The 17,650-nt window shown below is 43.9% G+C and overlaps 1 protein-coding gene across 1 annotated transcript in view; it reads left to right on the top strand.

Annotated features, from left to right (window-relative positions):
• LOC138638067 (mucin-4-like) overlaps nt 1–17,650 on the top strand; it is a 497,598-nt gene that overhangs the window by 225,226 nt on the left and 254,722 nt on the right. Inside the window, exons 48-50 of the mRNA XM_069727050.1 lie at nt 309–468; nt 559–657; nt 14,188–14,307. Coding sequence (XP_069583151.1) covers nt 309–468; nt 559–657; nt 14,188–14,307 — 379 coding nt within the window. The remainder of the gene's footprint in view (nt 1–308; nt 469–558; nt 658–14,187; nt 14,308–17,650) is intronic.

Genomic DNA, 17,650 nt, shown 5'->3' with positions numbered 1-17,650 from the left:
ATGTGTACAATTCCTACATTTTCTATCAGATATTTTTGTTCAACCCTTCAAATTAAACGTTACAATCTGCACTTGAATTCTGTTGTAGCAGTTTCATTTCAAATCCAATGTGGTGGCATGCAGAGCCCAACTCGCGAAAATTGTGTCACTGTCCAAATATTTCTGGCCCTAACTGTACATAAGATTGACTGCATCATGTGTAAATTGCTAACTAGATGTTGAGAATATATCTATAATCTGCTCTGCAATAAAGCTAGAAGAAAGATTTTAGGGAATTCTAATAACTCTTTTTTTTACTTTAATTACAGATCGCAAGCTGTAATTGCTCTAATAATTACACTGGAGATTTTTGTGAGACCCCCCCTGACCTGTGTGCTGATGGCTGCTTTCCTGGTGTGTCCTGTGACCCTTCTACTGGTTGTGGAGTCTGTGCTACTGGCTATACTGGGGATGGAGCACATTGTACAGGTACAGAACTTTGGCTTTCTTTTGCTGTAGTTTATTAACTAGCTCACCAGCGTACTGATATTATACATATCGTCTTGTATTGATCCACAGATATTGATGAATGTGAAAGTAACTCCACGTGTTCACCTTATGCATTTTGTGAAAATGGGATAGGAGACTTTACATGTACCTGCAAAGATGGATTTACAGGTGAGAAGTTACTCTATACTTGATAATAGGCTACAATGACTAAATTAGGTTAATACATTGGTGCAATCTTGTTATGGGCTCACCTAGTTAGGTGTGTTGTCTAAGCCATACTTTAGAGTCAGGGCTGGTCACCCTGGGCAAAAGTTAAATGTGGGACCCCAAATGTTATTGTATTGCACCATCACACAGTAACATTTTGGCTATGTGCTCACTATCCAGGAGTAGCAGCGTTTTGGATGCAGTGTATTTTCACTGCCTTCTATTGATCGCAGGTATATCCGCATGTGTTCACTGGACTATGCGGATTTACCACACCCAATAAATTCTATTGATGATATTTCTGTTGTGGAGACAAGTATTTTCATAAGAAAAATGTATAGCTGAGGATCTGAAACACGTGCTGCATGTCAGATTCTGTGAATGATCCGCAGGTGCACATACAAGCATAGTGGACAGAAATCCCATCCACTATGCTGTAATATCTGGCCTCTGAGTTTTTGATGCTGCATAAATACACAGCATCAAAACCGCAGCAATTCCTGAGCATGGTCGCGTACCCTGAGGGTGCATGTATGTGAGCAGATCTCAGACCATTTAAAGAGAGTGAACAACTAAATATTCAAGCCGTTTCGGCAATTACCCACTGGCCTCAATAGACAGGCTGACAAAGAATGATAGGGTAAAATAATCAATAAGAGATCATTCTGTCCCTATACAGTCAAGTTGTTAGCAACACGAGTCCTGTTTACGTTGGGTGATCTGCTGCAGAGAATAATGATTTTTGTTCTAGCTTAAAGGGAACCTGTCAGCAGGATTGTGCACAGTAATCTACACACAGTGTCAGGTCGGCGCCGTTATACTGATTACAATGACTTGGTTGATGAAATTCGTCTCGTGGTTTTTCTTTAATCTTTATTTGTAGTTTTGTGTTAATGAGATTTTCACATCCTAAGGCGGGGTTCATGTATGTGGTGCTCTGATTAGATATTCATAATGAAGACTGCTGATAGGTCACTGATCCCTCACTGACCTGCCCCCTAGTTTGCTGAATGAATAATATACTGCAGAAAGACAAAAAACGCTTCTGCAGGCCGATGTCAGCCGTGGCCCCTGCTCTGCAGCATAATCACATGGTTAGTGTGGCAATAATACATTTACTATATATATATATATATATATATATATATATATATATATATATTGTAGGGATTTCACTCACTCAGCTGCGACGGCTGACACTCAGGAGACGTGTTCCTTTAAAGTTCACTGGGTTTATTGCTTCATAAACCATGTGGCAAACAACAGAAAACAAATAGCCTTTGGCTCAGGTAAAGAAAAACAAGTGTCCAGTTCATCCGGCTCAGTCCTGAAGCCGTAACACACTCAGGAGGGTTTCACCTCCACACATATCTACCTGTGTTAAGCATTAGGCTTTCTTTTATATGTCTAACCACACCCAGAACCCATCACATGACCAGACATGTGGTTGTGACATCACCACAAATCCTGAAACACATATAGGTAGCCATGGTTACATCACAGCAACAAGCCATCTATAAGACACATATCTCCCATCGATTAGACATCCTTTAGCCACGCTACATACCTCCCCCCTCTGCCTAAAGCCGTGGGGCTTGGCACTTTCTCCCACTAGACAAGGGATTCTTGACAGGGCATCAGCATTACCGTGCAGCTTTCCGGCCCTATGTTCCACATGGAAACAGAAGTCCTGCAGGGCTAAGAACCAACGGGTGACCCTAGCATTTCTACCCTTCGTTTCCCTCATCCACCTAAGTGGGGCATGGTCGGATATCAGTCTAAATTTACGTCCCAGCAAATAGTACTGTAATGTGTCGACTGCCCATTTTATGGCCAAGCACTCCTTTTCAACGACTGAGTAGTTCTTTTCAGACGAGGACAGCTTCCTACTCAGATAGAGAAAAGGATGCTCCTCTCCATGTAGTTCTTGGGAAAGGACTGCTCCCACCCCAACATCTGAGGCATCTGTCTGAAGAATAAACTCTTTCTTGAAGTTTGGGGCCATCAGAACGGGTTGCTTACATAAAGCCTCTTTCATTTCTTGGAAGGCTGAATCTGTTTCTTCGGACCACTTAACCATTACTGATTTTGTCCCTTTTAGCAGGTCAGTCAGAGGCGCCGCCATTGTGGCGAAGTTTGGGATGAACCTCCTGTAATATCCCACGATTCCCAGGAAGGCTTTAACTTGCTTCTTGGAAACTGGTTTTGGCCATGTTTGAATTGCCTCCACTTTACTGATTTGGGGTTTTATTTCTCCATGACCCACTATGTATCCAAGGTACTTAGCTTCTTCTTTACCCAATGCACACTTCTTCGGGTTTATTGTAAATCCGGCCTCTCTTATAGCATCAAACACCGCTTGGACTTTCTCCAGATGACTCTCCCAGTCCGGGCTAAAGATGACGATATCATCTAGGTACGCAGCAGCGTATGCCTTGTGGGGTGCAAGGACTCTATCCATAGCCCTTTGGAAGGTGGCCGGAGCTCCCTGTAGGCCAAATGGCATCCGGACATACTGGAAGCATCCATCTGGTGTAGAAAACGCTGTCTTCTCCTTGGCTTCCTGTGCCATGGGGATCTGCCAATACCCCTTCGTCAAATCCAAGGTGGTTATGTACCTGGCGGGCCCAAGCCTTTCGATGAGCTCATCAACTCGGGGCATGGGATATGCGTCGAACTTGGAGACCTCATTCAACTTCCTATAGTCGTTGCAAAATCTCCACTCCCCATCAGGTTTTGGGACCAGGACAATTGGGCTCGACCAACCGCTCTTGGATTCCTCAATGACTCCAAGCTTCAACATACGCTCCACTTCCTTGGAGACTATTTCTCGACGGGCCTCAGGAATTCTATAGGGCTTCACGTTCACGCGCACATGGGGCTCTGTCAGGACCTCATGCTCTATGACCTTCGTGTACCCAGGCAACTCGGAAAACAGGTCCCTGTTTTTCTGGAGTAACTCCCGGCATTGCTGTTTCTGGGACTCCGATAGCGTCTCCGCTATAGTAACCGCTCCAACCTCATCTTCTGGGTTGCTTAACAACGATGGAGTTACTGTCGGCTCTCTATCTTGCCACGGCTTGATAAGGTTGACATGGTATACTTGGAATGGTTTCCGTCTTCCTGGTTGGTGAATTTTATAGTTTACTTCACCAAGTTTCTCGACAACCTCATATGGCCCTTGCCATTTGGCCAAGAACTTGCTTTCCACTGTCGGAACTAACACAAGAACTCGGTCTCCCGGATTGAATTGCCTCACTCTTGCAGACCGGTTGTAGACCCTGGCCTGAGCTTCTTGTGCTTGGAGAAGGTGTTCTTTCATGATAGGCATCACCTTTGCAATCCTCTGCTGCATCAGGGCCACATGCTCAATGACGCTTCTGTGGGGCGTGGCTTCGGCTTCCCAGGTTTCCTTGGCTATATCCAGGAGTCCTCGTGGATGTCGGCCATACAGAAGCTCAAACGGTGAGAAACCTGTGGAGGCCTGTGGAACTTCACGAATGGAAAACATCAAATAGGGTAAGAGACAATCCCAGTCTCTACCGTCTTTCTCTATAGCTTTTCTCAGCATGCTCTTCAGTGTCTTGTTAAATCTCTCAACAAGGCCATCTGACTGGGGATGGTACACCGAGGTCCTCAACTGGGAGATTTTCAGGGCTTTGCATAGTTCCCTCATCACCTTGCTCATGAAAGGTGTCCCCTGGTCAGTCAGGATCTCCTTTGGCAGACCTGTCCGGGAAAAGACATGGACCAACTCGCGAGCTATACTCTTTGAAGAAGAATTTCTCAAGGGAATTGCCTCAGGATAGCGTGTGGCGTAGTCCAGGATGACTAATATATACTGATGGCCCCGGGCTGATTTAACTAAGGGACCGACCAAGTCCATGGCAATTCTCTCGAATGGCACCTCAATAATGGGCAGTGGCACAAGGGGGTTCCGGAAATGAGGAGTGGGAGCAGTTAGCTGACATGTAGGGCAGGACCTGCAATAGTTCACTATTTCCCGGTGGCACCCAGGCCAATAGAACCTCTGCACAACCCGTTCCTGCGTTTTTTCCACCCCTAGGTGTCCACCCAAGATGTGTGAATGGGCCATGTCCAACACCTTCCGTCTATATGGACCCGGCACTACCAACTGCTCTACCAACTCCTCCCTTATTTTCGTGACCCGGTACAACAACTCCCTGCTCATTAGAAAATGGGGAAATCTTGTGTCTGCCCCCGGCTCCTGTACCACCCCGTCAATAACTGTGACATTATTAAAGGCTTCCCTCAGAGTGGGGTCCCTATGTTGGGCAGTCCCAAAATTTTCACCGGATACCTCTAACTCCAGAATGTCAGATGCAGGGGACACTTCCTCCTCATCTCCAGCCAGGACACAAAAAGGAAATCTATCTGACTCTGGGTGTGGCACCACCCTTCCCGGGTTCACTGGTTCCCTACTCTTGCTAGGGAGCTCAGAACCTTTCCCCCACAAATCCCAAAACAAACAGAAATCCCGGCCAATAATTATAGGGTGAAACAAGTCCTGAACGACGCCGATTATGTGGGACTCCGTGCCACATGTCGTTTCAATGTTCACACTGGCCACAGGGTAGTCCTTTGCATCACCATGTATGCACCGCACTCCGACCTTCTTTCCCGGGAGCAGGTGGAGAGGAAAAGTGGCCCTCACCAGGGTCACTAGGCTCCCCGAGTCTAACAGTGCCGTTACTGCTTGACCGTTCACCTTCACGGGACATGCTTGAGGTCCCTCGTTGGGCGGAGAGTTCACACTGCAAGCTGGATACGCATAGTATGAACAACGGCGTCCCATGCTGCAGTCCATCTGCTCAGTGGTTTGGGAACAACGGGCAGCTATATGTCCTGGCTTGTGGCACCTCCAACAAATAATATCACCCGTGGGGACCTTGGGCACCACCTCCCCCGCCCTTTGTGACCTTGGACGCACCACCCCTTTTTGGGACTCAGCTGCCTTCTGGGATCCCCAGTACGGCATGGGCTGCCTCCCGAAGGAGCCTTCCAACCCTTGGTACCTCTCAACCAGTCCGATCAGCTCGTCGGCATTCTGGGGATCACCCTGGGCAACCCAAGACTGTATAGGCCTCGGGAGGGAATGGACAAACCGATCCATCATCACCCGTTCTACCATCTGTGCAGGCGCAGAGGACTCTGGCTGCAGCCATTTCTGGACCAGGTGCAACAGATCAAACATTTGGGAACGAGGTGGTTTGTCCTGGTGATAGCCCCAGGAGTGAACTCGCTGTGCCCTGACAGTCAGTGTCACCCCCAAACGTGCGAGAATCTCGGCTTTCAATTTGTGATACTCTTTGGCATCCTGCAAGGTCAAATCATAGTACGCCTTCTGGGGTTCTCCCGTCAGGTATGGCGCAAGTACCTCTGCCCACTGCTCTGGCGGAAGTTTTTCCCTCTCAGCGACCCTCTCAAACACCGTCAGGAAGGCCTCAACATCATCCCCGGGAGTCATTTTCTGCAATGCGCGTCTTACCGTTTTCCGGACGTGGGTGTCATCAGCCAAACCTGGGGTTGGGGCGCTCGCCTTGCCCTGGATGGCGGTTGCCAGAAGCTGCATCTGCTGCTGATGCTCCTGCTGGCTCTGCTGCATCTGCTGCCGTTGCTCCTGCTGGCTCTGCTGCATCTGCTGCTGGCTCTGTTGTAACTGCTGCCGTTGCTCCTGCTGGCTTTGTTGCATCTGCTGCCGTTGCTCCTGCTGGCTCTGTTGTATCTGCTGCATCAACAGCCTGTTGGTCTCTTGCTGCCTTTTCTCCTGCTGTGACTGCATCTGGACCAATTGTTTCAGCAGGTCCTCCATTTTCTCCGGCAATGCTTGCTGGCTTGCAACAGCCTTGACCCAGGACATTCAAAATAAACTCACGTCTCCGAGTGCCCGCATTCTCCACCAATTGTAGGGATTTCACTCACTCAGCTGCGACGGCTGACACTCAGGAGACGTGTTCCTTTAAAGTTCACTGGGTTTATTGCTTCATAAACCATGTGGCAAACAACAGAAAACAAATAGCCTTTGGCTCAGGTAAAGAAAAACAAGTGTCCAGTTCATCCGGCTCAGTCCTGAAGCCGTAACACACTCAGGAGGGTTTCCCCTCCACACATATCTACCTGTGTTAAGCATTAGGCTTTTTTTTATATGTCTAACCACACCCAGAACCCATCACATGACCAGACATGTGGTTGTGACATCACCACAGGTCCTGAAACACATATAGGTAGCCATGGTTACATCACAGCAACAAGCCATCTATAAGACACATATCTCCCATCGATTAGACATCCTTTAGCCACGCTAAAATATATATATATATTGTGACTGGCTCACTGGCAAGGTATATAAAGGGAGCAATGTATCACTGCGCGTAATGACGTCAGTGATGTGAAACCAGAATGTTTTCCTCCAGCATACATGTTGTGAGGGTTAAATAAAAGTTGCAGACTTGGGCTGTTTTTAGGTTGACATCTAGGAAGTGGGTGGTAAGATGTCCACCATATCTCCACCTGCAGAGATGACACAGTCGTGTGCTAACAGGACCTGCGATTTTGAAGAGGAAAGACTCACATGGTGATCTGAGAGGGCGAATCCCTCAGACAATTGGACTTTGTTGTATGTTTTCTTTTTATTTTGCCATTATGCCAAAAAGGCCATCTTTACTTTGCTGTGCCCTGCTGTGGCTTATGCTGTTTCACAATAAATCAGCAGGTGTTTTGCGTTCCTCTGTCTACTTTGATAAGTAGCTGAGTGAGTCACAATATATATAAAGCTCTGGCAAAAATTAAAGGTACTGACACAAAACTATGTAAAGCAGTTAATACAAGAGAAGATAGTATTCTGCTACAGATGGATCTGGATAAGTTGGAAACTTGGGCTGAAAGGTGGCAGATGAGGTTTAACAATGATAAATGTAAGGTTATACACATGGGAAGAAGGAATCAATATCACCATTACACACTGAACGGGAAACCACTGGGTAAATCTGACAGGGAGAAGGACTTGGGGATCCTAGTTAATGATAAACTTACCTGGAGCAGCCAGTGCCAGGCAGCAGCTGCCAAGGCAAACAGGATCATGGGGTGCATTAAAAGAGGTCTGGATACACATGATGAGAGCAGTATACTGCCTCTGTACAAATCCCTAGTTAGACCGCACATGGAGTACTGTGTCCAGTTTTGGGCACCGGTGCTCAGGAAGGATATAATGGAACTAGAGAGAGTACAAAGGAGGGCAACAAAATTAATAAAGGGGATGGGAGAACTACAACACCCAAATAGATTAGCGAAATTAGGATTATTTAGTCTAGAAAAAAGCCGACTGAGGGGCGATCTAATAACCATTTATAAGTATATAAGGGGAAAATACAAATATCTCGCTGAGGATCTGTTTATACCAAGGAAGGTGACGGGCACAAGGGGGCATTCTTTGCGTCTGGAGGAGAGAAGGTTTTTCCACCAGCATAGAAGAGGATTCTTTTCTGTTAGGGCAGTGAGAATCTGGAATTGCTTGCCTGAGGAGGTGGTGATGACGAACTCAGTCGAGGGGTTCAAGAGAGGCCTGGATGTAGATCTGGGAATTTATTATGATGGAATATAGGCTGAACTCGATGGACAAATGTCTTTTTTTGGCCTTACTAACTATGTTACTATGTTACTATGTCACACTCAGCAACTTTCCAATGATCACGACCAGCGATACGACCTGGCCATGATCGTTGGAAAGTCCTTGTGTGGTCGCTGGAGAGCTGTCACACAGACAGCTCTCCAGTGACCAACGATGCCGAAGTCCCCGGGTAAGCAGGGTAAACATCGGGTTACTAAGCGCAGGGCCGCGCTTAGTAAACAAATGTTTACCCTGGTTACCATTGTAAATGTAAAAAAAAAAACACATACTCACATTCCGGTGCCTGTCACGTCCCCCGGCGTCCGCTTCCCTGCACTCCTCCTGCATCCTGTGTAAGCGCCGGCCGTAAAGCAGAGTGGTGATGTCACGGCTGTGCTCTGCTTTATGGCCGGCCGGCGCTGACACAGGATGCAGGAGGAGTGCAGGGAAGCGGACGCCGGGGGACGTGACAGGCACCGGAATGTGAGTATGTGTTTTTTTTTTTTTTTACATTTACAATGGTAACCAGGGTAAACATTGGGTTACTAAGCGTGGCCCTGCGCTTAGTAACCCGATATTTACCCTGGTTGCCAGTGAAGACATCGCTGAATCAGCATCACACACGCCGATTCAGCGATGTCAGTGGGTGATCCAGCGATGAAATAAAGTTCTGGCCTTCTAGCTCCGACCAGCGATGTCACAGCAGGATCCTTATCGCTGCTGCATGTCAAACACAATGATATCGCTATCCAGGACGCTGCAACGTCACAGATCGCTCTCGTTATCATTGTAATGTTGTTCAGTGTGAAGGTACCTTAAGAGACCACTGCAAAATTTTTGAGTAAAATGTAAATTGTTCTTTTATTCTATAAACTAAAGTATAACTAGAAAGTAGGGTGCACTACACACAATTCTATGGGAAATCTAAAAAGAGGGTGCTGCAACATGCATAGAAAAAATATCAATGTGCATAAAGAAAAAGACCTATGCATAAAAGGTGCACACCTCAATATATGAAAAATATACAAAATATCTTTATTGACCACAAAAAGCACACAGTGAATAAAAACATTTAAAAGTCAAAAAATGACAATACAACAACCCTAGTACCAGTAAAGTCCATATGACTGTATATATACAGTATATAAGACACAATCCAAAAGGAATATATGCAATGTACAAATAACAATGACTCAAGCTCCAGTATATATATCAAATGAGAAGATTGTCCCCAATGCTGTGAATCACAATCAAATTGAGTGGGAGTATACAGCTCAAAGAATACACACAATATGAAAATCTATGTGTCCAAAGTTGGGCGTCCAAAAAAATTGGTAGACACTAATATACAAAAAGACTCAACAAGGTGTAAGCCCTATAATGGTGCTAAATAAGGCAATAGACCCCACAAGTAATGTAGTGAATAGTGAGATTGGGCTGGCCATGACATAGGGTATACGTGAGTTCCGTGATCTGGAAAAAATTCCCCCAGATCCCCTTAAACAGGCCCCATAACCACCTAAAGAATAAACTTCTATCGTACGCAAATCAACAGACTGAGACATATGTTGAATTTAATTGGCCACAGCAGCCATTTTATTAAAATAAAAGATAACAGAACTTTTATAACAACCCAGAATAGGAGGGGCGGTCCTCGAAGCCCCAAAGTTATAAACCTCAGCATCCCAAATTCCACAATGTTCAGCCCAGGATAAGTCTTACCCCCAGCCGTAAAGCACCAGCTCAGGGATAGATAACAACCAATCCTGGTCCACCGAACCCACCCCCATGCCAGGGGCCCATAAATCTACCTCACGTGGGATAACCGGACCGCGCCTTGTTAAATTCTCTCATGGGGGGTCCAGGACCTCTCAAGATCCCCCCCATTGAACCACCATTTACCATTTCCACCGACTTCGAGGACCTCCACCCCCGCCCAACTGCCGTGACAATACCCTAACAGCATTCACAGAACAAAACAAATACATTTAGGCACCTCTTAAAACAGTACCCAAAAACCCTCGCGGACCGACTTCACCCCCATTACCCTAACCAAAAAAGGGAGGGTGGGCGGGAGATTCCTCACTTGTCACGCAGGCACCTAAAATGGATGCCTGCATGAGGAGCGTGACCCTTTTTATGTGCCCCCTCCCCACAGTCCCATAGTTCCACCCCCTACATTCAAACAATGCCATTAAGCCACCCCTCGTATTACGATTAACCCTTACCTCTCTACCCCTTCTAAACTGCTCCAGCTCCCCAGGTCCCACGTAACCCTGTCATGGCGGCCTCCCCTTAAGTGCCGTGGGCACCCCAGTATGGCCTTTCTTGACAGGGTTTTGATGTGGTGGTCCTTCATCCACACCTTGATTGACCTAGCTGTGTGTCATGGTGCATTTTTACTGTTGGATAAAACAGTCCTTAGAGTTTGGGAACATTGCCTGAGCAGAAGGAATCAACTGTTTTTCCAGGATAACCTTTTATGTAGCTTGATTCATACGTCCTACGCAAATATTAACCTGCCCAATTCCAGCCTTGCCGAAGGATCCTCAGATCAACACCTGGTCGTCTAATGGTTAGACCGAGACCTGAAGAGGCGTACAAGCCACAGTGTCTTACACTGTTGTGGATTCTGCTCTTGGGCTCCCTCTGGTGGTTATGAGTGGTAGTGCTGCGGTAGTTGGATCGCAGCATTTATCAGGTGTATCCATTTTTTGAAATTTAGGCTGGGCTATTTAAGTCCTGCTTTATCCTTTAGTCAGTGCCAGTTGTCCATTGTTTTTGGAGGATTCACATCCATACCTGGTCTCTCCTGGTCTGCTGTTCATTTCTTCAAAGATAAGTTCTGGCCTTGTTTTTGCTGTCCACCTGCTGTGGACCTTATAGTTCTGTGCATTTTCTTGTTTTGTTTTGTCCAGCTTTGTCTGTGAAGGATTTTTTGCAGCCAAGCTGTGTCTCTGGAGATGCAGATATACCCTCCATGTCTTTAGTCAGATGTGATGTTTTGTATTTTCTGTGGTGGATATTTTCTAGTGTTTTAATACTGACCGCATAGTACTCTGTTATGAACTGGTGATTCAGAAACACAATGGACCTGGTGATTAAGAGCACACAAAGTGACCTGATAGTTACGAATAACATAGGACGAGCTCTGAGACGTGGGAACTCTGCTGACCGCAATCCCTAATCCTATCACACCACACTAGAGGTAGCCGTGGAGCGCTCCTGACCAGACCTAGGCGCCTCGGGCACAGCCTGAGAAACTAGCTAGCCCTGAAGATAGAAAAATAAGCCTACCTTGCCTCAGAGAAATTCCCCAAAGGAAAAGGCAGCCCCCCACATATAATGACTGTGAGTAAAGATGAAAATACAAACACAGAGATGAAATAGGTTTTAGCAAAGTGAGGCCCGACTTACTGAATAGACCGAGGATAGTAAAGATAGCTTTGCGGTCAGCACAAAAACCTACAAACAACCACGCAGAGGGCGCAAAAAGACCCTCCGTACCGACTAACGGCACGGAGGTGCTCCCTCTGCGTCCCAGAGCTTCCAGCAAGCAAGAAAAACCAATATAGCAAGCTGGACAGAAAAAATAGCAAACAAAAGTAACACAAGCAGAACTTAGCTTATGCAGGGTAGACAGGCCACAAGACGATCCAGGAGAGAGCAAGACCAATACTGGAACATTGACTGGAGGCAAGGAACAAAGAACTAGGTGGAGTTAAATAGAGCAGCACCTAACGACTTAACCTTGTCACCTGAGGAAGGAAACTCAGAAGCCGCAGCCCCACTCACATCTACCAGAGGAAGCTCATAGACAGAACCAGCCGAAGTACCACTCATGACCACAGGAGGGAGCTTGACCACAGAATTCACAACAGTACCCCCCCCTTGAGGAGGGCTCACCGAACCCTCACCAGAGCCCCCAGGCCGACCAGGATGAGCCAAATGAAAGGCACGAACCAGATCGGCAGCATGAACATCAGAGGCAAAGACCCAGGAATTATCTTCCTGACCATAACCCTTCCACTTAACCAGGTACTGGAGTTTCCGTCTCGAAATACGAGAATCCAAAATCTTCTGCACTATATACTCCAACTCTCCCTCAACCAAAACCGGGGCAGGAAGATCAACGGATGGAACCACAGGTGCCACGTATCTCCGCAACAATGACCTATGGAATACATTATGGATGGAAAAAGAAGCTGGAAGGGTTAAACGAAAAGACACAGGATTAAGAACCTCAGAAATCCTATACGGACCAATGAAACGAGGCTTAAACTTAGGAGAGGAAACTTTCATAGGAATATAACGAGACGACAACCAAACCAAATCCCCAACACGAAGTCGGGGACCCACATAGCGCCTATGGTTAGCGAAACGTTGAGCCTTCTCCTGGGACAATGTCAAATTATCCACTACATGAGTCCAAATCTGCTGCAACCTATCCACCACAGTATCCACACCAGGACAGTCTGAAGACTCAACCTGCCCTGAAGAGAAACGAGGATGGAAACCAGAATTGCAGAAAAACGGCGAAACCAAAGTAGCCGAGCTGGCCCGATTATTAAGGGCGAACTCAGCCAAAGGCAAAAAGGACACCCAATCATCCTGATCAGCCAAAACAAAACATCTCAGATATGTTTCCAAGGTCTGATTGGTTCGTTCAGTTTGGCCATTTGTCTGAGGATGGAAAGCCGAGGAAAAAGACAAATCAATGCCCATCCTAGCACAAAAGGCTCGCCAAAACCTCGAAACAATCTGGGAACCTCTGTCAGAAACGATGTTCTCCGGAATGCCATGTAAACAAACCACATGCTGGAAAAACAATGGCACCAAATCAGAGGATGAAGGCAATTTAGACAAGGGTACCAAATGGACCATCTTAGAGAAGCGATCACAAACCACCCAAATGACCGACATCTTTTGAGAGATGGGGAGATCCGAAATAAAATCCATAGAGATATGTGTCCAGGGCCTCTTCGGGACCGGCAAGGGCAAAAGCAACCCACTGGCACGAGAACAGCAGGGCTTAGCCCGAGCACAAATCCCACAGGACTGCACAAACGAACGCACATCCCGCGACAGAGACGGCCGCCAAAAGGATCTAGCCACCAAATCTCTGGTACCAAAGATTCCAGGATGACCAGCCAACACCGAACAATGAACCTCAGAGATAACTCTACTCGTCCATTTATCAGGGACAAACAGTCCAACAGGTCTGACAGAACCAGCCGAAGTACCACTCATGACCACAGGAGGGAGCTTGACCACAGAATTCACAACAGTACTCTGTCCTATTCTTCCTTTTTAGCTAGTATGGCCTCCTATGCTAAATCCTGATTTCATGTCTGCGTATGTTATTTCCCTCTCCTTTCACAGTCAATATTTGTGGGGGGCTGTCTATCCTTTGGGGATTTTCTCTGAGGCAAGATAGTTTTCCCGTTTCTGTCTTTAGGGGTAGTTAGTTCTTAGGCTGTGTCGAGGGGTCTAGGGAGTGTTAGGTACCCCCCACGGCTGCTTCTAGTTGCGCTGCTAAGTTCAGGGTTTGCGGTAAGTACAGGTACCACCTTCTCCAGAGTACGTCTCATGCTGCTCCTAGGCCACCAGATCATAACATTGCACCCACTGTGAAATTTCGTGGACGATCAGTGATGATCTGGGGATGCTTCAGTAAGGCTGGAATTGGGCAGGTTGTTCTTTGCGAAGAACAATTTACATTTTACTCAAAAATATACCTATAAAGAGCAAAATCAGACAAACTGAACATTTTGCAGTGGTCTGATAATTTTTACCAGAGTTATATAGAATAATAAGTATTCATGTCTTCATCTCTTAACTGTGAATCATTTCATATTATTCAGGTAATGGAATCCACTGTGAAGATATTAATGAATGTGAGACCAGTAATATCTGCTCACCTAATGCAACCTGCACTAACACTGAAGGAAGTTTCATCTGTACTTGTAAAGATGGATTCACAGGTAAGCTCTGACTTACATGTTGAGATAATGTATAAACAGAAATGCATCTTAGTGCATTAAAAGTTGTAGTCAATAATGGGAGTGCACAAAAAATGTATGCAACATGATGTACTGTATTATTAGAAGTCAATCGAAGACGTGTAGCTGTGTGTACATGCTGTTTAAAGGGAACCCGTCATATAAAATAACACAATTAATTAGTGAGGGCTAAAAGCCGCATTAATTGCTTCACCGCATATGCATAAGTACTTATATATATGTATATATATATATATATATATATATATATATATATATGGGTAGAGTAAGGCAGATGTTTCTTTTAAATAGAAAGCAGAAAACTCATTTCAATTTAATGTAGTTCAGTCTTATAAAATAATTGTTGATGTATAGATCCTTGCATAATAATTGGACTTGTACTATAATAACTTAAAAATTTTAGTAAAACTTTTTAATTTTTCATTGAAGGTCACAGACATAGCTTTGACTAACGCCTTCACCACCAAGTGTGTTTTCACTTTCCTGGCCAGGCCAAATTTTACAATTCTGACCAGTGTCACTTTATGTGGTAATAACTCTGGAACACTTCAACGGACCCTAGTAATTGAGATTGGGTCCATTCACTATGCTGAAGCAGCAGAGTTTCTCTGGTCTCCATCTGGCCTCTGTTCAGAGGCAAAAAAGAATGATATTGTGATCACTGTTACGAAGATTGTCAGGATTTTCATTTCTTCATTGTTAGAAATGAAATGGCCTGATCCATCAGAGTATCGGCTCTTGTAGGTTCTTAGATGAACTGACTCATATAATTATCTTGCAACAAGTTCAGAAAATTTCTCCCCTTTGCAGCTGAAGCAATACCATGATGCCAGGCAATATTTACTACTGTACCGAACTGTGAGCCTTCACCATCTTATTGTGCAGCTGACTCTCCCACTCCTCAGTAATGTTAGTGGGGGTCTATAGATTAAATTAAAAGTTAATTTTCAGTGTCTCATTTTAATTCTACCTGCAAGGATTTAACTTCCTGAAAAACCATCCTCCCCTATTGCTTAACATACAGCCATACTCTTCCTACTTCCCTATTTGACCTCTCTTTTCAAAAGAGCATAAAACCAGTACAATTTACAGCCTGATTATGTGAAAAGTGGCAACCAAGTCAACGCAACACCATCTATATAACTGTGTTCCTTTGGGGCTATAGCCTTAAACTCTTCCATTTTGCTATAATAATGTTATTGCCACATCACAATGGCTCAGTGGTTTTTCGTGTGCTAATAGACATGCCACATGCCCTCCCGTAATAAATGCCTGTAATGACTAGTCTGACTGCTAGGTCCAGATGGGTGCAATGTGTGTGGCCTTTGCAAACAAAAAAGTGACTAATTAAAGCTTGAATGGGGAGAAGGAGGAGGAGATGAAGCAGAGACCACATATCTCCAGCCACTTTGATTTCTTCTAGAAGCCAATAGAAAATGATTTGGTTAGGATAGAATTAATAATAATAAATATTCTAAAATTATGTATTCAATGTTACAATAGAGATTGTTGTCTACTCCCATATTTTCAACTAATACTACCAATTATAACAATTGATAGGTTCCCCTTTATCCCGACACTTGCATATTGCTCTATTATCGGGAAATTGTTGGCTTTGCCATTTGAGATTGTAATATTATATTAGTAGTAATGGTATAAAAATCTGAATTTTACCCAAATACAGAAGATACTAAAATTAAACTCTCTTCCTTCTTATACCATTAAAAAAGTTTTAATTAGCAGTAAATATTCTAATTTTCTGTTACTTAAATCTGGGTACGTCCTATAATCAGGTATGTCTCAAAGTCAGGAAAATATGATATATCATTACTTCTCATGACAGAATTGCCAATTTTGCTCATTCTTCACATAAAAATATAATGACAAAATACAACCAATAAAACTAAAGCTTTTTACACACAAGTCAACAAGCTCTCACATAGCTCTGTGCTCATAAAAAATAAAAGATTATGGCTCTCAGCCTAAGATACCCCCCCCCAAAAAAAAAAAAAGTATAAGGGACTTTTTACTCAGAAATAATAAAACATAAAAAATTATAAATTGGGTATCACTGTAATCATATTGACCAATACCATTACATTTTATCTTTATTTATTTACAGAGAACACAAACACAATAACAAAAATGGCAGAATTGTCGTTTTTCTGCATTGCTTTACAGGATAAATGAAATAGAAAGTGATCAAAAAGTTGTGGATTTTGTCCTGCAAAAGATTGTTTGCATTGCAAAAGTCCTTACGTAACTCTGTCCAGATGCTAATATATAAGTTATCGTTCTCAGAAAGTAGTGACCCCAAAAAATATTTTTATTTTTTTTTTATATATATATTGCAAATGTAGTAAAACATAAAAAATAATAAATAAAATTGGTATTCAAAATCACATTATTAAATCAATCTACAGAACAATGTGGAAGTGTTAATTATACCAAATGATGAGTGATGTTTGAAAAAGCAAAACAAAATTACAGCTTTTTCTGTTTATTCCACCTCACAAAAAGTATACTAAAAGGTTATTGAAAATTCATTTGTATCCAAAAATAGGACCGATTATACCATAATTTGGGGGAAACAAACAAAGTGAATTTTTGTCAAGTAAAATATTTGTTGCAAAAAAAAAGCTAAAGCATAAATGATACAACATATATTTGATATTGTCATTTTCAAAACGAGCCTCATAATTAAGGTAATATTTTGTTTTTGCAGCAAATAAAAATTGGAAAATTTAAAATGTCAAAAAACAGCAACAGAATAGTTGTTTTTTCTATTTCTTCCCATAAGGAGTTAATAAAATAAGTACTGTGAAAATGAAAAAGAATAGCTATAAACACTGGCGCTCAGCAAATGACTGACCCAAGGGTAAGAATTGTATAAAGAGCTGCTGATGATTGAAGCAGGTTCTGTGTATACTTGCTAGAAAGCAAAGCCTAAAAAACCAAGAATATATCACCGCTCTACTCCATACATGTGTAAAGCCAAATTGTGAAGATGTTAAATATGCAAATGAAAAGAAACCTACTGCGGTAATGCAAATAGGACGGATCTGATGAGTGGCACTTAGTTTAGTGAGGTGATGATCCCAACAATTGGTGGGAGAGGATATGATCTCCCCTATGAGAAAAAAAAGGAGTTTTGCTGTCACCCACAAGACTTTTAATATGAACAGTAAAGAGTACTGATGTGTTCGTAGTTGTACTTACTGAATTGCCTTGAGGTGGTGTGACCACTAGAAGATCGATAGTGGTGGATAGTTGGTGGTGAATCCTTTAATAATGCGTGAATATG

Source organism: Ranitomeya imitator, chromosome 5, assembly GCF_032444005.1.
Source record: "Ranitomeya imitator isolate aRanImi1 chromosome 5, aRanImi1.pri, whole genome shotgun sequence".
Taxonomy (NCBI): domain Eukaryota; kingdom Metazoa; phylum Chordata; class Amphibia; order Anura; family Dendrobatidae; genus Ranitomeya; species Ranitomeya imitator.
The sequence above is the reverse complement of the archived record's forward strand: the minus strand, read 5'-3'. Positions and strand labels throughout refer to the sequence as shown.